The 26,752-nt window shown below is 39.9% G+C and overlaps 1 protein-coding gene and 1 long non-coding RNA gene across 8 annotated transcripts in view; one reads left to right on the top strand and one right to left on the bottom strand.

The window, feature by feature from the left end:
- LOC105277487 overlaps positions 1–26,752 on the bottom strand; it is a 154,965-nt gene that overhangs the window by 113,904 nt on the left and 14,309 nt on the right. The window lies entirely within an intron of this gene.
- LOC105277484 (hemicentin-1) overlaps positions 1–26,752 on the top strand; it is a 151,251-nt gene that overhangs the window by 124,364 nt on the left and 135 nt on the right. The window contains exons 11-23 of one of the 7 annotated variants that reach the window (XM_026968369.1): positions 203–469; positions 880–1,236; positions 1,656–1,916; positions 2,274–2,531; positions 2,983–3,000; positions 3,550–3,690; positions 6,445–6,481; positions 11,962–12,386; positions 14,108–14,218; positions 15,250–15,371; positions 19,637–20,236; positions 22,693–23,519; positions 25,377–26,658. In XM_026968369.1, the coding sequence (XP_026824170.1) occupies positions 203–469; positions 880–1,236; positions 1,656–1,916; positions 2,274–2,531; positions 2,983–3,000; positions 3,550–3,690; positions 6,445–6,481; positions 11,962–12,386; positions 14,108–14,218; positions 15,250–15,371; positions 19,637–20,236; positions 22,693–23,517 (3,422 nt within the window). In that variant the 3' untranslated portion in view covers positions 23,518–23,519; positions 25,377–26,658. Of the gene's footprint in view, positions 1–202; positions 470–879; positions 1,237–1,655; positions 1,917–2,273; positions 2,532–2,982; positions 3,001–3,549; positions 3,691–6,444; positions 6,482–11,961; positions 12,387–14,107; positions 14,219–15,249; positions 15,372–19,636; positions 20,237–22,692; positions 23,755–25,376; positions 26,659–26,752 lie in introns of those variants that run through there. The other 6 variants (XR_893627.3, XR_002193148.2, XM_011335865.3 and 3 more) reach the window with 6 other exon arrangements.

Raw genomic sequence — 26,752 nt, 5'->3', positions numbered from 1 at the left:
TTCATTTGCAACTAATGCTAATTACACGTGCGGTGTCGATAAATTATCGAACACGGACTTTATCTTGCATATGTACGCAACACCGTTTGCCGTATCTTCGATACCGTATCTTATTACATTAATCGGATTATATTTAGCACGGACGCTAATCTCCCTCGCGCTTCTCTACCTCTCTTCTGATATTCCTGAAACATTTTCACAGATAAGCCCGGTCCGGCGTCGATATCGTACGAACCCCGGAAAGTGGTGAAGAAGCATCTATTATCCATCACTTGCTTCGTTTTGGATCCCGGACGACCGAAGGTGTCGGGCTTCAAGTGGCTGCGCGGCTGGCATCGACTTCCAGACGAGAACGACGCCACGCTCGTCATCGAGTCGGTTAATTTGGAAACCGAGGCAAATTTCACATGCCTGGCTTATAACGAGGCCGGCGACGGCGAACCAGCCACAACGTTTATCGACGTATCCGGTGAGTGATGCGTGTCAATCCGCTCGAAATTACAAGCAACAACTAGCGAATTGTGTAGCGGCATTTCAGGAACCACAGATAACAGCGGTAATGCAGGGAATTCGGACAATTTTTCAATACTTTTTCTATTATAATTAAATAATTCTCGATATATTCTTGATATAATTCGGATTACAAGTTAAAGATTAAACTCCAAACTTCTGAGGCATTTTCAGATTATCTACGCCTCATTCGTTTTCTCATTTCTTTTCTTTAGAATACGTTACATATTATATTTTCCGGTCTGTGAACAAGTCTGACATTAGACAGAGCTCGTCTCTCTCATTGCATAACGCGGACCGCCCGACATTTTTCCTGATTTTTGAACGACAAATGCCATTATGCTTAACCAAATGATCGATTCTCATTAGCGGCGCCAACGTTCATTAAGAAGTTACCCCCGTATTACGGTTACCTGTACAACGCGCCTAACGTGAGCATCATGTGCTGGGTCGAATGCGCCCCGATCTGCAATATTTCCTGGCTGAGGGATGACATTCCCATGGACTTCTCGAAAACGAATCGATACTACGTGTCGAACGTTTATCATCCGCCTGACCCAAGGACCAGCGACTTCGAGAGCATCCAATCGACCCTTGTATGGAATCTGACGGTCTGGCCGAACGGTGAGCTCGACCGTGCCGAGGATAACAGCAAATTCACCTGCAAGAGCAGCAGCAACGGGATTGGCCCAGGCGTGGAGAGTAGTACTTACTTTCACGTCGAGTGTACGTTTCGTTCCGTTCGAGGATATTTTTTGCACATACCACTTTTACTTACTTATGACCGGTCGTATAACAATTAATTCTTTTGAAACGATTACTGTAGAGAGAATAATGATCTCCTTTCGTTTTCATCGCCAAGAGGAATTCTTATATTAAAAAAAAATTGCGCAATTATAAGAAACGCTTGTGCGTAAAATATTTTTAACTTTTGATGTTCGTGTAAATATGAAAAATGAATGAGTCACTGTACTTAATGTAGGAGTAGTTGAAAGCACGCGAGAGACATTTCCATAATTGGAAAAGGAAACATATCATTACGGTTAAAGAGGGATTCATTTCCGATGTAAAAGATTGTTGATCCTACTATACTCTTTCGTGATGATGTAGATGTAAAGAATGCTAACCGTTTTTTCCCATTCAAGTCCCTCCGGAAGAAATTATAATATCGAAGAAAATAATCAACGTGACGGTGGACACGATACCGGAAACCGTCAAGTGCGACGCGAAGGCGCGACCGAAACCGATCTTCCGGTGGTTCCGCGAGGGATCCGCCGACACCATTATGGAGGGCCACGTGCTCGACTTGAAAATGCCGGTACCCCGGCGTAGCAATGGTTCTTACTACTGCGAGGCGTCGAATCGTCACGGTTCCCTGAATATCTCGATGGTCATGAATGTGCAATGTGCGTTCCACTGCATTTTTCGATTTTCAAGTGAATGAGCAAACAATCCTGCGAGAAGATCTTTCAATTGAGTAGCTCAACTGAAAAAGGGCGTAGGAAAGAAACATGAAGTAATCACAAATCGTCGCAACAATTCCTCTTCTATGTATTCATTTTTCAGTTCTTTTAGCAAAGAATTATTTTTTTCCTTATGTTTATTGGAACTTACGCACAAATGCTTGCACAAGCTTCAAATTTTTCTAATTTTGTTTTCTCGAGATATCGTTGCATTAATTGTACGCCCTTTTATCGGATGATCTCAATTTTGCTGCTTCTCGCCTGCAACGGTTTAATGACGCTGGCCTGTTTTCCATGCAGTTAAACCCGAATGCTACATAGAGAAAGAGCGATTCGAGGGACAGGACTACGTGGTTTGCTCAGCCATTGCCAATCCGAAAGAGTCGGATTTCGTCTGGTCATTGAAAAGTGACAATGATACATTGGAACAAGTCCCAGAAATGCGGAACGGGAGAAGTTACATGCTTCTCGATACTTCGGTTACTAATTTCCGGACGTACATATGCGTGGCGAACAATACAATTGGCCATTCTGCACCATGTGAACGTGATATACCAGGTTGGTACGATAACGGAATTGTTCATATTGTTGCATTAACTTCGCGCCGCGTTTATATTTGAAAAAAAATTTTTTAGGACATTTCAATCAACTTTATTAAAAAGTATTATTATATTTCGAAATAATTTTTTCTCCACTCATGGTAACATAAAAAATATATGCGAGCAATGCTCTGATATAATATAAAAATCTCTTTGTAGCGGCCTATGTAGAATACGTGAGTTTGCATTTTATCATTGAAAAGTTGTTGCGACCAAAATAAAGTTTCCTATATATGCTCTGTAAGCAAATTTTCCGCGTGTATAAATATGATAAATTCAAATATCTCTGCGATAACATCGCGGATACAACATAAATTTTTAAATATATAAACTAAATAAAATAATCTGATAAAAGAGATCAGAAAATTCAGTTTCACCGTCCCCATTTAACAGATTTTGTTGCTTTACAGCCTACCATGGACATAAAAGTAAGTTGCGTCTACATTACTTCAGGTTTCGTGTATAATGTATATGTGTAGTTATTATTTGTATTATAATAATACGCAGCCGTTCATATCATCGTGATACACAATCGTCGACAATTACAATTTTAATAAAATCGTATTTTGTTACGTTAAAAAATAAGATGCGTTAAATTTTGCTATTTTATTACCACATAAATAGAATATCTTTTCGATAAATCAATTACGTATACATAAATTGGAAACAGGATACATGACGTTTTTTCCAATTATCCGATGTTTTTTTAATTTATTGTTTTCTCTTTTTTAACGTGCATTTTCAAATATTTCCTACAAGTTTACCGATATTCGATATACTATGCGTAACAAAAATCATATTTGTTATTAGCGAGTCAAGCGTAGCATTTCTTTGTTTATCTTCTATCACGCTCTTTTCGTTCAATATTCTCGAGATGCATAATTAACGAAATTTCTTTCACGTGCATTATTATTTACGGCATGTTGTTCATATATTTCGTTATCGATTATTGTATACTGTAACCTATCACGCTGCAGGTCATATACCCTGGTGGCATCAATTGGAGGGTAATCTGCTGCTGATCATTATCGTCGTAGCTGTGGTCATCATACTGGTCCTAATACTGATCTGCGTGGCCATCTACATCGTGTGCCGGCGGAAGCACAGCGAAATGAAATGTAAGTTACTTCTAATATATCATGTTGTTATCGATCGTTTGCTCACGCAGCGATTTGCATGTCGTAGATCGTAAACTGGGATTTCTTCAAGCCTTAATACATCAGGGGAGAATCAATATAACGTACATTATTGTACGAATACGTATGAAAATAATATAATTTTTATATTTTATCGTGAAAATGATTTATTTTATAACGTTGCGCACGTGCGTCGACAGAAACATAAAATGTTTCGACAATAAAAATTAGATTCTGCATTTTCGATGAGGCTTCGAAGGAATCCGATCAACAAATTGTAACTATTCATACAGTCAAGTATTTTACATAAGAATGTACAAGTTGTTTTGATACGATCGGTACACAATCGATACACATTACATGTATGACTTACATCTGTACATATTATATACATATGCAAAATGATCAAAATCGTGAATATTACCTTACAACATGTATGATTGTAACTTTATAAATTAATTTTGCATAATTTGTCGAGAATTGCAAGAATTAAGCATCACAACACATTACCAAAAATAATTTTGCAATTAATGATTATGTCTTTTAATGTATCGATATATAAATTTCTTTATTCTCACCAGTAAATGTAATGTCTCGATATTTGTGCCCTTAATATATATCGTATACTTTTATTAATATAAAAATAACCTCTCGAAATAATTAAATCATAGCAACTTCTTTCTTCTTGTTTTAAAGGCTATTAATTACGTGTGTGTATAAAAATTATTATTTACTTGTGCTTATTTTACGTTTTATCGTTTGCGAACATAACTAAATTTAACTGAGATAAAAGAGTCGTAACAAGTAACAGCTTGAATCACACATAATCGTAGGTACGTAAAAGCTACTTTAGTCACATAAATGTACAAGGGCATTCGTTAAACTGATTTATTCGTCTGATAATATATTTTTGCAAAAGAAATGAATTATTTCAAAATGTATTTTACCTTTCAGTTTAAATCTTTGCGCGTGTAAACAGACAGTAGATATATTACACATTACGTATAATATTATATTACCTTAAATAGTTTATGCTAGATAGAATAAAAGCATGCTCACTATTTGATATTTCTGTATAAAGTAGCTAAATTACATGAGATTTTCATTTAGATGGAGATACATATAAACAATTGTTAAGAAGAAACACGTGCTATGCTGCTATAACGTTGATTAGAATTAAATTGATTATATTTCAGTATTTAAATTTTTTGCTATAAATATAATTCAAATATAATTCAATGTCGATTACGTAATAATATGATGTAATAATGATATTAATTTTTTACATTAGTTCAGAAGTATGTAAAGAAATATTAGTTCGGTATATATGTAAAGAATACATAACATGTCATACTATTTAAATAATAAGGTATTATTACTATAATCATAAAGTATTATGAAGTATTATGAAGATAGATTAAACATTATCCAGACCATTACCGCTTTGAAATAGCTCAATTTTGTAATAATTGTAGAAAACAGATTTTATCTAAAATGGACATTAATCTGTCTGGCAAGCTAATTAACCCAAAAACCTTTCTCGAGTCGGATAAATTCCCGCTGTCTTAATATAATTACTAACTTGATATGTTCAAGAAATCTATTATACGACATTTTTAGTCAGTCTGTCAGTTTGAAAAAGGTCATTCTCTCATTATATATAATATTCTTATATATTTTTACGATAAAGAAAATTAGAAAAACTAAAATATTTAATTTACATGTAGATATAACATTAAATATCGATAAAAAATAACGGTCCCATTGCATCAACTTCATTTCTTGATTAAAAATCAAATTGTAATGTAGTACAATTCCAATCGCAGATTCTGGATTCACTAACACAGGGTGTTTGTGCCACGTAACAAATTTTGATCGAATACGAATCCAAATAATGCAGTACGTCATGCACACAAACGGATACGACAAAATTAACGTGCAACGATCAATATGCGCACAAATTCTCATTCATTGGAAGACAATATTGTTCACTCTCAATGTAACTTCGCAAATTTAAATTTAATATTTCCAACTGTAATGAGTTTAGCGACAATGTACTTGAAGCAAAATCTTTTTTCAGCATCCATTTAGTACCACTACCACTTTAAGTTATCCGTTCCGTAATAATTGCCGTACTAATTAATTGCAGAGGGTTTTTCCATGCCGTTTTTCCGACTTTCTGCGATTACTTTAATTAAGTGCGTGTAATTTTAATAATTTTGGTAAAACAAGTATAAATATAATTGGACAAAAATAAAACGAATTAATTAATGAATTGCTACTTACAAAATCCTTGCAACAATTATTATGCTGCCTCACGATACATGAACATTCAGGTAATGAATTTTATATTATGTTTGATTCATGGTTTTAATTGGTATGTTACCTCACGATACGTAAGTATTCGAATATATTAACTTCAAATTCTATTTGTTCAGCGTTTTTAATATGAGCTATTATATTTCTGCAAAACTCCGACATAATATAGAAGTAAAAAGTAATATTCATTTTGCTTAAAACATAATTTTATGCACTTTTATATTAATTTCAAAGTCTGAATTTGCAAAACAATTTTACAAATGTTTACTAAAAAAATATTCATAGAACCTCATTCATAATTATACGACAATTAAACGTTATGGCAGCGAGCATGCGTTCGCTCAGTAGTTTTCACTAACACGAAACTGATTCGTTTCTGCTCTACTTTTTAATTTGGACTTGCTAAACAAAACACAGACAGTAATCGGGTGGTCGAGCTGGAGGAACGCGAGCAGTAAGTACGAACCGCAGCACACTGTGTTTTCTTTTTTTATTTATGTTGTTTTAGTTAGACAATCGGTCTTAATTTGCCGGCGTGGGGTCAGCTTTGTTCAGCTTTGTTCGCACATAAATGCAATACCATGAAAAAAGGCTGCCAGCTTGCTCTAAAGGATCGAATGCATTTTTTGCCTTGTGAAACACGTAACTCTCTGTAGTTAGAATGCATGCTGTATTATTGTTTGTACATAGTCATTAGTGTATATAGTCTAAATTATTGTCATTCATGTGTTTCCTTAATTTACTAAAAAATAATAGGACCTAGGGAGATTATTACCCTAATCAACTGACTATACAATAATTCTTATCGAATTTTTAAAAAAGTTCTTTCAGACCACGATCGATTTTTAGAAAACTGGATAGGTCATATCTGTTAATTATGTTACACAGAGATAATTAAAACGAATAAAAATATCTTAAGAACTATATATAATTCGCATATGTAGGACAATATGATTGTGATTATTTCCGCATCTGTACATTTTTCATTACTGTAATATCAAATTGTAATAATAACTTCGATTTACAATCAGCAAAGCCAAATAAGTTAATTAACATTTTTATTTACTTAAGAAATTATATTATATCGTTATTATATCAGGATCAATGTGGAACTGTGTCAATATTGGATCGCAATTTTAAATCAACAATTAGGTTAAAAATACAGTCCTTTATTAGTTTTGTAAAATATTGGCAGGTACTCATTACTAGGGTAGCACACTGCAAACACAAAACAAAAATATATCCGCACGTATACAAACACCGCAATTGTTACCGCACATCGACTGCAGTGTCATCGACTGCACACACACATTTACATCGTTCGGAGTGCAATCACTACCGCGAATTACACGTGCGCTCTGTATCTCACTTTAACGACCAGAGTCATTCAGATGTTGTCCATGTGCATGATACATCAACACCTCGCATTAACTAACAAAAGTAATATTTCACGCTTGGTGATCGATGAATGCATAAAGGATGGCCGATTCCAATGTACGCTCGTATATGCGATGGCAATATGGCATGCAAGTTTGTCCTCGATCTGAAATCTCTCTTTCTCTCTCTCTCTCTCTCGCTCGATCGCTCTTTCTGTATACCTGAATACGTGACCCATTGCATTATTTAACGGCTACTTCCGGCCTCTGGTTGTTTATTGTCAACTTGGTACACGCGTAAGGTAGGTAGGTAGTTGTTCGCTCGCGCGAACGGGACGTTTTACATGGCGATCTTTCATGTACTGTAGTTTCCATGGGCGTGTATAATAGCTTGCACATAATTCAACGAAAAGACCGCTTGTAATTGTGAACATGGCTTGTAATGATCATGCAACGTTATCGGGGATATCTTCGGAATTACAAGGTAGGTGGAGGGTCGCACGGATTAGGGCAAGCATTTCCCGGAAGCCGCTATCGATCTTGAGGATGGTTGGTAGAAATTGAAAAATGTCAGTAGAGAGCTAACACCAATTCAACGAATTCGAAATTGCACCAGAACGCGCGACGAGCGCCCGATACCATTTCATTTAGCTTTATACACCAAAAAGTGCGATGTAACTGGAGCCCGATCGAGTAGAAAGTTCTCTCCGTGACTATTCGTGACTATTTACGAAGATTAAAATTATCCTATTTTTCTACACTATCTATAGAAAGCCGATGTTCTCTCTTTCTCTTTGGGAGCATGACCTTTTGTTGTTGGAAGAGTGCGCGCCATGAACTCCTTGCAATGTAACGTTACAAGTTACGTTGTCACAAAAGAGCGGGTCGGAAAATATTTTTAAACGCGAGCGCTTAAGGCCATTTTACTACGATATTTTTAAAGAGAACGCATCCGCATTCTCGCCATGCAGCTCTCATCGTACGCGTAATCTTTCTGATACACGGGCCATGCTTTGTCGCGCGAGTTTACGAGCAGTACCGCGTCGAATTTGCATTTAATTTAGTCTTATTCTCGTATCAATGTTGATTCTGTTATCCTCTTGTTATCCTTGCGTTATCCTCGCGTTACTTGGAGAATTTACAGAGAGTCATTCATGACGCGGATACACTCTATGCATACAGTAAACACATATGTAGTATTTTCCGATCTTACGAATGGAACGTGGATGAGAAGTCAGCGAGATTTGATTTGGAAAAGTAACGCTCATATGGGAAATTGTTCAGTGAAACGAAACCGTTTTTATTCTACCGTCACGATATAATTTCACGATGTTTTATTGTTGAACCACTGAAAAGCGCGAGAGAATTTTTAACAATCATATTCCTTGCGTGATGGAGAAACGTCGCGTGACTTGCAATGACAAGAGGGAACTGCAAATTGTTTCCACGGATTTAGTCTGGACGCGGGATGCACTTACTTCTGCATGAGATTATCAAGGAATTAGAGATTTATTCACCGAATTTGCGTCAGCACAAAGTAGCAAGATGTAGATGCACATTTTTGATTGCGAGTATTAGAATAATGAACAACTCAAGAGTGATCGATATTGAATTCTGAAAACTGCGTCATGAACGTTGTTGGAAAATGCAGTAACCAATAACAACCTTGTCGAGAGAATTCAGATCTTAATTAAAAATACAGAAAAATAAAAATACATCCGCTCGATAAACGCGTCACTTAAAGAAGTTAGTTTCTTTGACATTTTCCTTTTCAAGCGTTATTCAGCATGTGTTACTGGCAAATGTGTATTTTTGGCTCGAATAGATTGGGGACGATGTCGATGGTGTACGTAAACCCTACAAATACATCAGCCTGTACGCGCCAAATTAAACGGCTGCGTGGACGCGCAGCAAACATTAAACCGCGGCACGCGCACTCTAATTTCGCGCAACGAGTGGGGCGATAATTGTTTCATTTTCCGTATTAGCTCGATTTCACGGTTTAACGTGTACGCTTCCGTTCGGTATCAGTCGATCTCTGGAAACGCGCAATTTCGCGGATACGCAATCTCATCGTAACTTCTTTTCCGTGTCACTCATTTGTCAGTGGTCTGTGATAAATCGAACGAGAAATACGCTCACGTATGACATCGCGATAAGTCCCTTTTGATGGATTGCCGCTGCGCTCAATGCATTCGGTACACGTCGTGCACTGTGTCTCAGTAGCTAGCTCGCCGTCGTCGCCGCATGCCGCTCGCATTCGCGACAAATTATTTTATTTCAGACGAGCTTAAAGGTATATATATATATATATAAACCTCAACCGGCCCGATTTAGCGAGCACGAGTCATTAAATTAGCCCCGACACACGCGCTTGCACGCCGTGCACGCCGATAATTGCCATCCGCCGAGCGAAGTTCGATCCACGAGCGATGTAACGCGACGCCGCGACAGGCTTTAAACGGGGCATGCAATAAAACTGTAAAAAGTGCCGGGGAAAAGCCTCGGCACGAAAAGCGAGGGAAACGTAATGGCGTAACTGCCGGCCCTGAAACGAACGGAGTTGAAGAAATAAGGAGAGAGCGAACGAAAGGAGATAAAAAATTGAGGAAAAGAGACCGGGAGAAAGAAAAAGAGCGGAAATAAAAAAGAGAAAAGAGTGAAAAGGAAATGAGTAACGCGAGGAATGGACGATGAAATGGCAGGAGAAATAAAGAGCGAAGTAGAAGTAGAAAGAGGAACGGCGGGAGGAGACGGGAAGCGGTGACAGAGATCGACGCTGTCCGAAATGAAAGGTGAAGGGTCCTTTAAGTTCCTCCGACGGTAGACTTCCCAAACGTCGGCTGCATCATGCGACCAGCGGGAAATATATCGAATAGGAAACGCACGGCGAATCGCGCTAGAGCAATCGCAGTCTTCCGCAATACAATCTTTTATATCTTATGCGCGCAATATGCGCGCAATACGCGCGCGTTTCACGACGATACCTCCTCGGCAATGCTTTTTCTCGGCGCACCGGTGACGATATTTTTCTATGGTTTTCCTTCTCACGAGGACACAGTCCCATGGAATTCGAAAATTGACCGCATATGAAGTCCGTATGCAGTTCCAGCGACGATCGCAGACGTCGTTTCGAGAGTCGCCGACGCTTTATTGAAAAGATTTTATAACATCTACATCGTCGAGAATCCAGCTACGGCCCCATCATGCTGCTAGAAAGGAGAAATATCTTTTTATCGTTACACGATTTTGACATCGTCTCCCTTCAGTTTTCGGCGTTTCGAGATAATCGGCTTTTTGACGACACTCGTGTAACTTACTCCGTAGACCGGCCCGACTTATCCCGGTGAATTTACAATTGGATTAAAACGCATATTGCAACGCTACGCTCCTCGCAGCACAATTAGTATAAGCAACTTGCTTAGTCACGCTAATTATATTTCATGCTCGTTATACGCGCGACGTCTAAACTGCGCACGATAAAGCGGAAAATACGCGGACCATTAAGCTTTGTACTCTTACATTCCAAACTCACGTAACGAACCCTGTTGCTTATAATCGCAATAACGTTATTTCACGTGGGAATTAATCTATTTGCGGGATTGAATATCGATCAAGCTTGTACTTTATCAGTAGCGGGATTCCGTTATTTCGCGAACGGAGACGAAAGACAAACGCGCTTGTAGAACTACGGTGGGTTTCTGCGGCGAGATTTATTTCCGTCTTTAGGTTCTCTGATCCCTCGAGAGACGCGACACGAGACACGCAATGTACCCTATTTAGATAATGCAATTCCGGATGTACGATAGCTGAATGCAAAAACATGCCGTTGTAGCTTGAAAATGAAACGTCACTGTGAAACAAAGAAAATTTTATTCCACGGATGAATTACCTTCCTTTGGAGAGATATGAACTCATTCATCAAAATTTTCGTGACGTTTTGTTTAGAACGCAGGACAGTATTTTTGTCTGAAGAATTGTTAAAAACGCATTTATATATTATCTTGTCAAATGCAGCGCGCTTGACGTGCCTGCAATTGATCTATCTCCCCGTTGATTCTTTTACTCGTTTGATCTTTCGTCTCTCTCGCTCGCGCAACGAGCTCATTCTGCGACATATCCGATCGGACCGGATAATTGAGGTACTTGGATAAATGGAACAATGTAATGACTTCCCATCGATAAATAAAATAAATGTTACTTTTTTACCAATTTCTTGATGACTGTTAAATAAATGTTTAGAGTTTCTACGAGAATAGAAAACCGAGATGTATATAGAATGAGAATTTAAAAACGTAAACTTTGCTCTTTTTAAAAAGATCTAAAAATTCGGAATGTTCTGCAAAATTGACACGTGAAATGTTTTTTTCCTCCGCGTCCAATTTTGCATCTATGTCACATTTATTTTGAGGCCATGTGGAATCGAAACTGTAATGAAAATCGATGGTTATACGATCGACTATGTCTTCTCCGATTTTATCCCTGAGAATTCACCGCGCTGTCCCGTTTATCCAATTATCCGGCTCGATTATTCCGTGTGATCCGAATCGTTACACAGTCCAGACGGTGGACCGCCCAGTCCGACGGTATCCTCGCACTCGGTGCAAAGCCCGGCGCATCCGACACCGGCGCCGAGATGGCCCTTGAAGCCGGGCGTGCTGGTGCACATCAATCGGACTCACAGCCTGCGAGCCGGCTTGAGCGTTCGCGCAAACGAGGCCGGCCTGCGTAACGAGCTGATGGCCAAACACGACGAGCCACTGGGCCAGAGATTTCTCGACGAGACGCCGTTGTCGTCGATGGGTCGTAATCCAGCGCGTGTATTCCGCCGCGGCCGAAAAGACCAGACCACGCAGATGACCACCAGCATGACCAGCCTGCACGAGGACGGTATGCTCGCCCGGGCCAACAAAATAAAAGCCATGTTTGGCGTACAGCTGAAAGAGCAAGCTACACTGCCTGGTATATCCAGAGAAAAGACAGGTAAGTCATCGCCCGACGCGACGTTTGCTCGCGGTGGACCGCGCGATCCAACATCGATTCGCTTACATTCGCAACCACTTGCTCGCAACCGGCTCTCTTTCGCGCATTTTTCTGACTTTCTACGGAATTTTGCACAGACCGTGGTAAAATATTTAAAGAAAGTGTGAGCGTTTCTAACATTGCCATACACATGAAATCACCTGCACCTGACGTACCGTCTGACGTGCGCTTACGGCGATATGAGGTAGATATGCGACCGTGCGCCGGCGGTGTGCAAATGTTTGCGAATGCAAATGGGTTAAACAAACGGGCGTTCCACGCCCGAAAGAACGCCGAATGTACCACCGATCTCTTCCGATATCCAGGCATGATGTAGTACTATTCGCGCAGTAAGAGTCGAAGGACCTTTCCATCCCTGTCGTCAAGCGACATATATAACGGGGCCGTTTTGAGATACGCCGCAAACCTTGGCGACCGCATTATCAATTTTATAAGCATGTAGCAGCAGCATAGTTCATCGATATCTTTGTTGTATTATAAGGAACGTGAGGCACACGTGAGCGGTATTATCCCGTTATCTCGTTCAATATCTCGCGGTATTGATTTTATGGTACCATCACCATCGACAGAACCATCGAGTTCCACGCTTCCCGCGGTTTCTTTTCCAACCCCGCGTCGTCGGGTAATAATAGACCTTATCGCTTTATCTTTCATTATCGGCGACTCTCCTTTTTGCTACTTTTTATGCACTTCTATGTTGGTAATAGTGAAAATATCGCCGCGTTGGACTGGAAAGTACGTGGTGCACGGTACATTGTGTATCGTCGTCGCGGACAACTTTGAAATCTCATTTAGCGTACGGCTGTGTACGCGCGGCGCGTAATTAACCCTCTTTTCCGCGCCGATGCCAGTGAGAACTTCGTGTTCCGCGGAATGCTCGGCCTTGCTACACCTCAAACGATGCTTATTTAAGAGCTTTAGCTCATGGGTAAAAAAGAATGGAAATATTCGAGACGAAGATTTAAATGTGCAGTATGCAGAAATTAAACTCATTGCATTCACAAATTAATCAATAAATCTATATCGAATACCATTTGTATCATATGCATTTAATTCATAAAAGAATATCAACGCACAAAAACGTTGATATTTTTTATTTCACTGTTATATGCGCTATAAACATAAAGTGCCTGTTGTTAATGTGTTCATGTGTATTTTACAATGTGTATATTCACAAAAGTAACTTGCCATTTTATAATAAATGTACACCTCAAAGAAGTGCAACATATTCCTTATAAATAACAATGTATCATTGAAACCGTTGATATGGCTCTTTCGTGTTTTTCTCTGCAATTGCATTTTAAAGTAACATAAGAAATTTTTAATTTGAGAAGGTAGAAAAGCCAGAAAACTGAGGTCATATGAACATATGTTTCTGCATTTTCTGTAGTTTGCAATTTCCGTGTAAAAACTTTCATTTCAAGTTGTAAAAATGGAAACAAAAGTAGATATTCTCTAGAAACAGTTTTCAGATATAACCTTTTTCCACATGTAGCGCTTTTCAACATAATTACAATCTAAGAACTTGAAATGACAGAATATCTTCCGTACTCTTCATCAACAAATAATCATGCACCGATTTATGTTCAAACAAGCTGTTGCATGCGAGATGCTTTATATGTTTGTGACACCTCGCTCGTTGTTGGTTGTATGTTCCTTAGCTGTGACTTACAAGAGAATCGTGCCGCGGCAGCAGATACTGCACACCGTGGAACCATCTCGCGAGCCAAATCGCGTCAACGTGTCTCGTAAGCGAAAGAAACCCGGTGCAGGTACGTATAGAAAAGAGATTTTCCATAACACGCATGCTTTGCGTCTTGCTCGTATTTAGCTTCGATTTGGTACCCACTCCGAGATTGACGGATTACCACCCTAAATCTATGTGTGTTACTTTACCGCTGTTCACGCGAATTCATATTCATCGCTGGACAGACAGGAAACACACACATATATATACATATGAATGCAAACGCACAGGCAACACGCAGGATCGTGTACGACACGCGTGCAAATGCCGCAGTCATTAGAGAGAAATAGAGGACTATTTAGCCATAGGTGATCGCACACGCCGCACGCAAGAATTCATAGTTCCACATAAACGGAAAGTACACACGGCAGCCGACCACATAAATTTCATTTATCGCAACAACTATTAATCACGAATATTATTCATCCACTGATTTATACCGTAGTCATAATTTCGCGCATTCCTTCCGCAGCAATGTTCATATCGCGATATTATTCCCGCGATCTTTTCCACGTTATAAAAATCATAAAAAAATATCCACCTGTCCGTGTGCGATCGAAATCCCTTCAGCGAGGGGATCTTGTCAATGACGTCACGAACAGATAATGACAATTATCAATAGCGAACGTGATGCAACATTATTATTCTGTTGAGTATCAACATGTCGAGCGAATACTATGCCCATAGCGAGGGTTGTCAAGCGTGAATCAAACTGAAAATTCGAGCTATAGCTCAGGATTGAAACCGAATTGAATCGCAGGATTCAGAAATTCGTGAATCTGGTACGAGAGAAGTTGCACTGATTGCGATTTGATTGCCTGGAATTTTTTAAAGCCCCGACTACATCTTGGAATCCAATTCGGAATTGCAATCTGTTCTGTGATTCAGACTTTACGGTTATCTCGTTACACCGCTCTGTCTTTTAAAAGTTCGCCCTTTATTGGATTAAATTGGGATGAGTTGGTCGGTCGCGGAACTCCGAGTCCATTATTATCGCCGACATTTTACGCTACGACAATTATTTTATGCAACATCACTCTTTCTTTGCAATTGCAGATCCCAATCAAGCTGCGAATAACAATCACGTGAACAGCGTGTCGGAAGGTCTTGCCGACTCCGGAACAAAGACGTTCTACGAAAATTTACCCTTCCACGGGATCCAAGCGCCGCCTAATAAGGTTAGTATAATAATCGTTTCATAAAAGAAGGGAAGCAACGATTTGTCAGATCGCATGAGTTAAACTCGCGACTTGTGCAACTTAAGTAGTAGCATGGAGAAAGGAATAATGACGGCAAATATATGTCAGTCGCAGAAGATCAATTTGTAACATTAAAGTCCAAAGTCCAGACTTTAAGTCCAAAGTAATATCGAGAACTGTAAGAGAGAAACTCTTCCAACGCAGAATTCTCTTTGACTTAACTAATATTTGAACATCTTTCTGCGCTTCTCAACTCGCTAAGGAACATCCTCGGTATACCAGAAGGACGGTGCAATTCGAACCGAGAACTACACTGAAGGACTTAACATGTGAGCGTGGGTACCGATATCCTCTCGGCGCATTCCCACCGGTTAGCGTCGAGTTTCGTGAACAGCTTGCCGATTAACAGTGTCTCCGTCTAGAAACGTTCAAGAGGCGATAGCGAATGAAATGCGGTGAGGGGCTAAAAGGGTAGATATTAATACGACCCTTCTCCCTTGCCGTTCAACCCTTCGAAGCTGAATCGAAGACCCGCAGCACTTAGGAGCGCCTCGCTACTACGACACTCCTCCGTACCACTCGTGGCTCGCTTTGTAGGAATTACCGTACTCAAGGGAACCCCTTTCGGCCCTTATAATGGCGTTTATTTCGCAGTGACTTTCCGTATCGCCGTTCCCGCAATTAAGAGACCAGGACTAACCGCCGGGTTCATGATATTCGCCCACCTTATCGAATTACCGCGCCGGTGCACTCGCATCGTCCCTCTCCTGCCATCGCTTTCCCCGCGATCCTTTTTACACGCGCACCCACTCCTTGCTGCACGTTATCGCGGTTAATTGATTTGCCAGGCAGACGTTTAAATAATTAATTTCGCCACTTTACAACTGGTTTCTCTTCTCGCGTTCGCGTTTGAATAATCGGCGCTCGAGGTAAGGTGACTCATTTATACGTGCCAGAGCTGCAAAATCTTTTGGGATAACGGACTTTGCGGCAAGTAAATTATGCATACGATGAATTTATATAGCGGGAAATCTTAAAATACTAAAAGATATGAATACAAATTTTTCATTGAGTTTTATACGCAGAATAAGAATACTGTGCTATTTGAGGGAAAACATCCTGGAGAAAAAATATTTTAGTGACAACGTATTTGATCTTAGAAAGACACTTCTTAATCGGCAAGTTGTTAACAAAACTCGAAAAGTTCGCAATAATACGTATGCTTTTACATAAACCTCTTCTGTTTTAGAAACGTGTACTTGATTATATCGTTTAGATCTTTACGATGAAAATTCCGCCGTCTCAACTAAATCCACGGCGCCGCGTTTTCTCAGCGAGCAAATATTCTCTTGAATTGTCGAATATTCTACAAAGGATATTCTCCTCGATGGTATCAGACTCGACAAACGTTACGAAGTCCTTGTGTCCGGATCTCTGTCTTGATGGTTACGTTCTCGAATCGATATTACTTTTACGATATTACGATATTTCAAAAAGATAATTCTTTACAATCTGTCATTTTATGTATCTTTTAATATCTAAAATTTGTTTTTTATTCTGTCTCTCTCTATATTCGTATATTATAAATTATTATTTTATTTTATAATATTATTTGTATAAAAATCCTGATATGAGGAAACGAAATTATCTAATAATAATGACTGACAATTTGCTATCATTATCTCGAATCAGCAATGATAGATACACAGTCGTTGCTTGTCAATTCAATCACAAAATTGAAATTCATAATCGCCCCGCTTTTAGCAATAATCGTACAAAAACGATGTCGCTGAAATGGCATGTTGTGTGAACCATTAATTTATTTGGCACATCGTCGAAGCGTTTCAATTATTGCATACTCGTGTAAAATTTCATAAAGGTGCTCTGCACGCAGCAAAACAAATGCGGATCAGAGAGTCAGATAAAATTTTCATTATAGTTAATACATGCTTTCGTGAGTTGTGTGTCACATTAACGTCCACAAGTTTATACAATGTTTTTTTCTAACTTTAGAGTCTCTTTAATTCCATTGAACATTTATGCACTTCACATATTGGCTGCTCTGCTGCTTGTCACGACTTCACATTAATCATGTATACTGTGAGATAACATTCTCTCGATTGTCTTACAGATAATTGCAATACCAATAATTTAACAGCTTGATAAAATCGCGGGAGTAATTTGCCAATGAGAAGTAAACAAAATTGTATTTGAGTTCTTAGCAAGTAAGTGGCTATGCTATTAATTTTTCGCGCTCTCTTTCTGACATTTTGTCATACGTTTCTTGTGAATTCCCGAATACGTCTATTAGCTATAGAAAGTCCCAATAGCCCGAACAATATAATGGGGAAAAGAACACCGCAATGGACAGGTAATTTAGTGCTGTGCGATTGTGTAACGAGCATTGCTATTTTAGCAGAGATAGATTCATCACTCATTTTTTCCTTATTTTTGTTTTAATTATTAATCGTACTAACGTTTTAGAATCGTAGTGACGAGATTTCAATAATATGCGACAAAAAAACACGAACTGCTTCGTGATATTATTTGAAATCAATATACATGGTTTTGTGCTGACTAACGTACGAATCGTTTGCTCGCGTCACATACCTGATGAAAAGTGACATTGACGTCACGCGTATTTTTAATTTAAGAATGTGATGAGAGATTCAGAGTTTTTATCGCGCAATTCGATATCGGAGAGTTAAAGTCGCGATGGCTTTCAGTTCATCGTCCAATTTAATAAAATGATGAGATTACTTCGACACGCGCTGAGTCTCGAGGCTATTCGTGCAAACTGCACGTAAAAATATTTGACTCGTTTAAATCAATTAAAAAGTTCCACTAAAACATATATGCGTTTCCATCGTACATAAATATCAGTCGTAAAAATAACTGTGTCTCGTGTGTATTATATTATTTATTATATTAATGTGTAGCAAATCGGTAATAGTAAATAATAGCTTGAAATTAATGATATCTTAATTAATATATATTACTCCTGAGTTTTCAACACACACAAGATATATAGAAAATGTCAAAAGTCCCTTTCTATTTCTATAGTCAACGGACAAGTAGATAGCGGATGCTAGATTTGTGCTGATAGAGTTACGTACTTAATTACTTAGTTGCTTTTGGTATAAATTTTTTATAGAACTATAAATCCTGTTTTCTAGTGTACCGCATTATCACGCTAAATCCTAATTACGCTGATGAACTGATTTTATCTAACGGAAAACACCTCCTGTCTCACATCGCAAACATCCATAAACGGAAAGCTCATTTTGGCAAGCTCGCCGGGCGAAATTAGCCGAATCGGTTTACCTAATTCGCTACTATTCACAATCCGCGCGCAATCTGAATCAATCAACGTATAATTCGATGAGAGGCAATAAGCACGGCTGCTGGCAGGGGGCATTCGATAATTAGGGCCGATACCCAATGGATGATTGTCCTAACGCATCGACAATCCTCTCGGTACGCGCCATTTTCCAGGGTGTTGCCATGCCATACATTTCAATTAACAGTAATTACTCCGAAAAATCATGTTACCGAAGAAACTTTAACCATTTATCCGTTTTTTTATCGACAAGACAAAATTCGGATTTTGTTGTTACAAATGCAATTAGTTAATCAGAAATAATATTACTGTCTTCTGTACTGAATTATAATTCGATATTCGCATAATCTGATTTCTTGGTGTAACGAAGAAAGATCTGAGAAAATTATTTTCAGAAATGATCAATATCATTGATTCTATTTCGGATATTTTCTTCGATAAACCGCGACAGCTCGGTATTAGTATTGGTTAATTGACATCAACGGTATATAAGTTGCTAATATCGTTACTATCGCGAACCACTCTGAAATATCGTTACCAAAGTGCATAACTTCCTCCCTTAATCGTCACAAGGAAGCGACGTAACTATATCAGCGATCCTCTTCCGAATGCCAATAGCAACAGAAATTGACATAGATTGCCTCCTTATGTCCTACGGCGAGGCGAAACATCGTTCCGGCCAATCTGCTACACGAGGCTTTACCGACTTTACCGTCGTTAATTGAGTCATCGCGATCGCCGAAGCGCTTCATTACCCTCGAGGGAGTATTCAGGAAAGAGGGGAGGGGTGCTAGTGAAGGGTACGCGATAATCGAACATTAGTCAGCACCGAACCCGAACCGAAGGCCGATGGCTATCGGATAGCATATGTATGCGAATGTCCGCTGGCTGCGTTTTGTTTTAGTTGGTTACTCCTAAGTTTGCCCGAGTTTCGGCTTTGCATGGCACGTTGCATCAGTCCGTCACGGCCTCACCGTGCTCCTCGCGGCCACCAAGCAGAGCTGTTAGCCTCTGCGACGGCAGTTCCGGCTACGAGTCGACCATGAGCCACCTAGGGCCCCACTACAACATCTACAACGTGCCCAGGAGCAATTCGCCGGTGCTCAAGTACAACACTCTGAAACCGCGGCGGCGCAAGCAGAAGCACTCGCAGCAGTTCTACTCACTGCGGCTGTGCCGTCGCCACGAGAACATTCGCAGGAAATACGAGCTGTACGCTATACCGATCTATAAGACGTGCCCGCACCGGAGCGACAGCACGACCACGATCGCGACGATCATGCGCTCGATGGAGGACGCGCCGTCGCTGACTCTGAGCCAGGCATCAGCGTCGATGAGCCTGATGACACGATCGGCGCCATCGACGCCGATACCACCGTCACCGACGACGCCGCCGATACCAGCGCCGAGGACGTCCAGAAAAACCGACCCGTCCAAACACACCTACCAAAATGTTCCTCCCCCCGTTTTTCCACCGAAAAACGCTTCGTTGCCTAAGCTTAAGGTTTGTCGACTACTGATGTGATCTACGATAGGAAGACCCCGCATCTATATAACAACCGCGGACGTTGCCGCGAGAGCAAGCCTCTCACGATCGATCCCGTAGCTATCGGCTCGTATCGTATCGAGTGATCTTTCATTGATCTTAATGCCGATGCTTAATCTTATCTTATTAATCTGCTAGTCACTATCGTGATTTTTGCACGCGCGTATCGATTCACGTGCATATACAGACATGGCGTTAAGATTATGAAAAGATACTTTGGAGAAATTTACTTTACAAGAAATTTTGGAGATCGTTATCTTAACATTAATTTCAAACAGAATTGTCTTCTTACTTAATTTATGCTTTTCTAAGCAAGAATATTTGCATATAAGGCATATCACCGTGTAATTGATAGAATTGAATTGAGGAAATGCTTGGAAGATATATACGAATACGAGAGAGATGTGCGTTGGATTCAATATTTCCAGAAGCTTTAGCTATTTTGATATATACCACTCTCTCGCTGCTGCAATTTCATCAAATATTACGAGCGAAACATAGTGCATTTCGAATTCGTAAAATAACGATGTCGGAATTTGCGGACTATAAAAGTAAAATAGTAAAAAATATATGAAACATGTTTATAAAAAAACCATTTAGATCATTTTTGTTCAATTCTATTAAATAACATAATTTATTAAATACAATAATCAGATTAGCGAGAACATTTGGAACAATGTAACAGAGCACCTCATTAAAATGAATAATGAACTGTATTTGTTAATTAACAAACAGAAACTAATACGATTCAGCAATAAGCCATGTCCAATTATTCGACGTTAAAATTACATAAGAGGCTATTTATAATTAATTTATAACTAGCCTTTCAAAAATAATTTAACTCAATTTGCTTTGTAATAAAATTTGAAAGCGAATATATTTTCACTATTACTGTACATATAGTAATCTTTAAAAGATTACGTTATTGTACAAAGCTTCTGCAAAAATTGTATATAACCATTTGTCTTGAACACACAACATTTTTAGCAATGTGCCTTAAGTAACGCAGTGCCGAGTTAGTCTGTGATAAAAACCATTCCTGATAATAGATATAGCTTTCTTATCGTACTTAGCAATTTAATTATAGTTTGATTTCCTCAAAAAAGACTGCGATCATCCATTGTGACTTTACGAGCGTCACATAGCATTATCACAATTCTCTCACGAGCAAATACCAACTACTTTTCTAATTTCCTTGATCAAATTATCGATAATTAATCGTGGAAGTTACGATCGGTGCGGAGCGGCAACGTCCAGCGAGCGAAAAAGCGACCTGTCCCATTTTTAAGCACCGAGTAGCATCTCGCGCCTACTGCATGAGTACGATTTACGTGTCCGTAATAGATATAAAACAGCAGCTTCGAGCAAGTAGGAGGTAGAGTTGCTGGAAGCCGAGTTATAATCGGAAATCATATTTTCCCTGCTAAGCTGGATCCGGGCATCTATGTAGCGACCGCCCTTGTGCATGTTGGCCGCGTGTCAAGTAAGTTTCCACTGTCACACACGCTTAACCAACCAATGACTCGAGCTCTTTATCGTTTCGAACACGGACGGGCCTGAGGTATTACTTCGAAGGTTTCTGCAACCGTCACTCGATTCCATGTATTTATCCGTTTATTTGCATTTATAGGGCAAACAAGTGCACATTATGATCTACTTTCTTCACTTATTGATCCGTAACATCAATTTTGTAGTATTTCTCTTTAGTATCGTTGTATCCGTTATAAATATACATCGCTAAATACCAATGAAAATTCTTTGAATTTAAGCGAACGCTCGAAGAGAATAAATATTCACAATTTACTGTGCGCAACCCAATAGCTAATATAAATTCTTTAGAAAATGTATTTTGAAATATATACGCTATTGAGGTAAACCTATGAATTTTGAAAAACTGCACTTAATGCATGGTAAAACCGTCCAATATAAAGTTATCAAAGAACCATTGCACGAACAACCTGGTAATGTTTGTTTTGGACCAGTAGATTAAAAAATATAAAATATATATAATTCAGAATTGTATATAATGTGATGAAGCTATAAAGCGCTCTCCTTCGCTACTGCCATTTCAAAAATATATAACGCGGATGGTACGTGAGCGAATCGCAAGTCAACTTACGTTGGCACATCGTATTCCCAACTGCTGAAAAATCCCGTGCGCCCTTTGATCGAAAACCTCATGAAAAAAGTATGTTGTATAGACACGTAGAAACTTCATCCAAAACTCCATACCTCGTATCTCACGATGCGAAATTCGCGACTCACTTGTACAGATCTCCTTCTCAAGATCAAAGTACGGAAGTAATGTCTCAGCCGTCCAATTTTCTCACGCACACTCTCTAAGTCACGTTAACCACTTCTCTTACCTCCCCCGGGTCTCGCCTGATCCCAACTACTAACCGTGCTTGTTGCAGACCGACAGCCTATACAACTACAAAGAGCATTACCAGCAGCAGCATCGGCAGGAGATGCAGCAGTACAGCTACCCCTTACCGAGCAACAGTTCGAACCAACTAACACTGCCACTAACGCGCAGCCTCTACCATTCCTCGATAGTTAGTCCCCTGCAGACCTCCTTCGTCCACACTAACAGCAGCCGGCCGTCCACCCTGATGCACCACGAGACCGCCGACGACACGAGCAATCATCTGCCCGCGGTGCATCGGGACGAGGAGCAACAGCAGCCGAATTACGGCAATCACGACGCGAGACAGTCGTCGCGTCGACACGTGACGAATCGGCGGAACGATCGTAACCGGAAGTACCGGAAGCACGAACGCACGTCGACCGATCGAAGCAAGTCGAAGCAGAGCCGACAGAGGGGTGACGTCGCACCACCCCGGCGCAGCGACTCCTTCGTCGGCTCGCCCGCCTGCGAGACCAGCTTCCACCAGATCCCGGATCTGGGCGTGCCGGAGACGATGTACAAGATTTCGTATCCGCACTACTATGAGGACGACATCGCGGAGTGCTCGACAGACTATCATCGTCCTAACTCGGCGATGGCGCGACAGCAGCTGCAGCAGCAGCAACAGCCATGGGAGCGCCAATCGAATCGCTGCATCGGTAACAGCACACAGCAATTCGTGGACGCGGGCGATGCGAAAAATCGCAACAAAACGCCGAAGGCGAGAACGATCTCCACGGGCCTCGGCGATTCCCGCACGCCGTCCGCGCCCACGATAATGCAGTATGCCGAGCTACACTTCCGGGATGTCGGTCAGGAGATCGATGTCTAAAGGTTAGTGACCCGAATCCTCCTGCTGGTGCACGGCGACGCGGATATTCCCTCTGGAGAACGCGGCACGGCGACGCTCGCGCGGGTGATCGCATTTTTTTCCGAGGAATACCGAGTGGCGATTTATTTAGGGCCTCCATGGCACCGAGGTACCCTTCTACCACGTCTTAGAAGTAAACACATCCGCGCGTGCCGAACACGTTCCCTGAGATGTTCTCTACGTACGTCGTGTTTAAAGGTAGGGCAAATTAATATATTTCCTCTTTATTTCCTTACTATCTGTGCTTACACTCTGTGAGATTCCAATGTCTTCTTTCAACGGATTGGTGTCTCCTGAGTTGTCTGTCTGTCTGAAGTCTTGGTCTTTAGCTTTTGCGTTTACTGATTTGATTTTGTTTGATTTTCAGATTCTAAACTTCTTCTTCTCGCATTTGGACTAATATCTTTATCTTGACTACGCACAGCATATATAATTTTACGCTTTCATAAGCTTGCAAATGGATAATTTTGAAGATATTGTGAAAGGATTTGCGTAATTTATTTTCGCGCAATATAATTTTGTGCCATCATAATAATATTATTGATAGCTAGTATCACGCAACGTAATATCGCTGTCATAATATCACTACCTCCGACGAGCATCCCTTTCTAAAAAGATACGCTATCGTTTTCGATGATGCACACAGCGTGGTTCGATGTTTCAAAAAGGAATCGACGATAGCGTTACACATAAATTTTTATTCGTCCTCGCTTTTGATTTTAGCGCTACTTTTGCGAGTTCTCTTTGATAAACCACGCGCTGTAAATCAATATTACGCTATATATGTAAAAAAATATATAGTAATGCTGAAAACGACGAAAAATATTATTGCATGTGATGCGCGATCAGATCGGCTGCCCTATCGCTGATCGACGATACACGATAATATTTTCAATATATAAAAATCAATTCGAAACATCCGAATCCCTCATAAAGGGAAAGCCTTGCATGCGTATACAAAGTTGCATATATTGTACAAAGCACGTACAAAGTTGGTACAATTTCACCGGGAACGCAAAAACATAAAAAACCGGCAGGCGCGAAAGGGAAAAATCAATGCCGCGTCAATTTGAACATCTCTGCCGTAGAAAATTGATAAGAGGGACGATGCAATACACAATAGCAGATGCGCGACCACGCGTATGTGGCTGACAGGGAACTGTCCAATTTGATACCTATAACTCAACGCAAAATATACAGGATGTCTCAAAAGACTGAGCGATGATAGCTGATACTCAATATCGGATTTGAGACTGTCGTCGAGCTTTGGGATATGCTGTGTGTAATATATAGGCACGTCGTACGTACGATATATACTGCTGGCGCGCGGTTTGTTCCACCTTATTTCGTTGCTGTTACTAGCTCTGCGAGATACCGTAAGACTTTTATAGGTAATGCCGGATAGTCGTAAATTTTTTGCAATAAAAAATGGCGCGCACAGAGGAAACAGTGAGTACAATAGGGATTACCCATCATACGGAGACCTGAGAAATTGATGGAATACCGAACGATACTGCGAGATCTGTAGAGTATACTTTATCTCGCGATAGCATCGCCTTATCGATTTTTCGTCAAAATTATTATTTATATTCTTTTGATTTCCTATCAATAATTCTGTGCCGTTCTCAATCGGATCAAATCCGAATTGACTTGTCAAAAGCAATTTCGGTCGCTGTGCATCATGCATGCCTCTATACGTTCCTCTCGAACGTTGCCCGCGAGGCAGCTCTTAATACAGAGAAACGCAATGAACGAAGCAAATAAGAAGCAATATTTGCATGCGTATCATACCAATTATATATCTCAATGTTTGTTCATAGGAGGGTCAGCCGACAAAGAGCGATACGTACATTTACTAGGAATTCTGCGTCCGACAGGCCCTGTAGGTACATTGTACGGAGTATGTCACGTTACTTATACACATAAATTGAGATACTACATATAAAGAACAATCATTTAGTAAGAGAGGCAAAACTCAAACTTGCTTTATTCGTAGAGCTACAACTTCCAAAAAGCTTTAATTTCATCTTTATAAATAAATTATGCATATGTTGCCTACATGTTACTTTCTTGCAAATTCTTCTCAATCATTATTTCGTTGCTTATACAGTTTATGTGCATTAAATTATTTCTGTCTCGTTAAAGATGTGTACACGATGTGTTTAATTAATATCGTTATATTGTTACTGCTTGTAGAGAAAATATTGCTTGATAGAAAATCGTTTAAAGAATATTAATCTAAAAAAACAAAGTATCGAAATTACGGCCTATTATGGTCTCGCATTACGACACAATATTAATCGCAAAAAGAGAACCGTCTTCATTATGAATTAAATATGGATTACATCATTGTGCGTGTGAATCCTTGTCAATTGTCGGTCTATACCACATTCTACTCTCTAATCGTCGCTCTTGTTACGTACAACAATAAGGGCTTCAAACCAGTCGGACGACGTCGAGTATAATAGTTGGAACAATTCTCTCAATTTCGAACCATGCATACCGGTTTGATATTTGCGGAATGTTCAGCATACAGCATGATAACACTCGTCGCGTCTAAACTTAATCTTAACAATTGACGAGCTGAGAATTGTAAGCGGATTATCGGCCAGTGGGTTTAATGGTCGATAGCTCGCTTGTAATTCCAGCAACTCGTCAATGAAATCTCTGCCTAACTCACGTACTCGCCCTAGACGCCTGGTTGTCGTCTAATTGACAGACATCGATCATGAACGAGAAAGCTTAACACCCCAAATGGCACACGAAATCATTTGTCGATCGCTTGCGCAGCAGGTCTGTTATGAAACTTTGCGAACAATCCGTCGACAGCCCGCGAACAGTAGAGCTATGGTGTGCGTAATCTTTCGCGCAGTCCCTCTTCAAAAACCCAAACAATACGAAAGTTTAAGTAGACGTCTTAGCTCCTTACTGTCAAAACTTGTCAAAAGAGTTTTCTGTAGAATTATTTGAAAAAATAAGAGAGAAATATACTTTATGCATTCAAATCGCAACATATGATTGAACATGACAATAGATACAATTTAATGCAGTTGTAAACTCTATTATATTCTAGTTGTATATCTAGTTATTAAAATAAAAAAATCGGAAACGTTTAAAAACGTCTATAAAATATTCGTCTCGTCTGGGAAGTAAATCACTCTGATCCCGAGATATCCGTTACGCTTTTCTGTTCACG

Source organism: Ooceraea biroi, chromosome 3 (genome assembly GCF_003672135.1).
Source record: "Ooceraea biroi isolate clonal line C1 chromosome 3, Obir_v5.4, whole genome shotgun sequence".
Taxonomy (NCBI): domain Eukaryota; kingdom Metazoa; phylum Arthropoda; class Insecta; order Hymenoptera; family Formicidae; genus Ooceraea; species Ooceraea biroi.
Note: the sequence above shows the minus strand (reverse complement) of the source record. Positions and strands in the feature narration are given on the sequence as shown.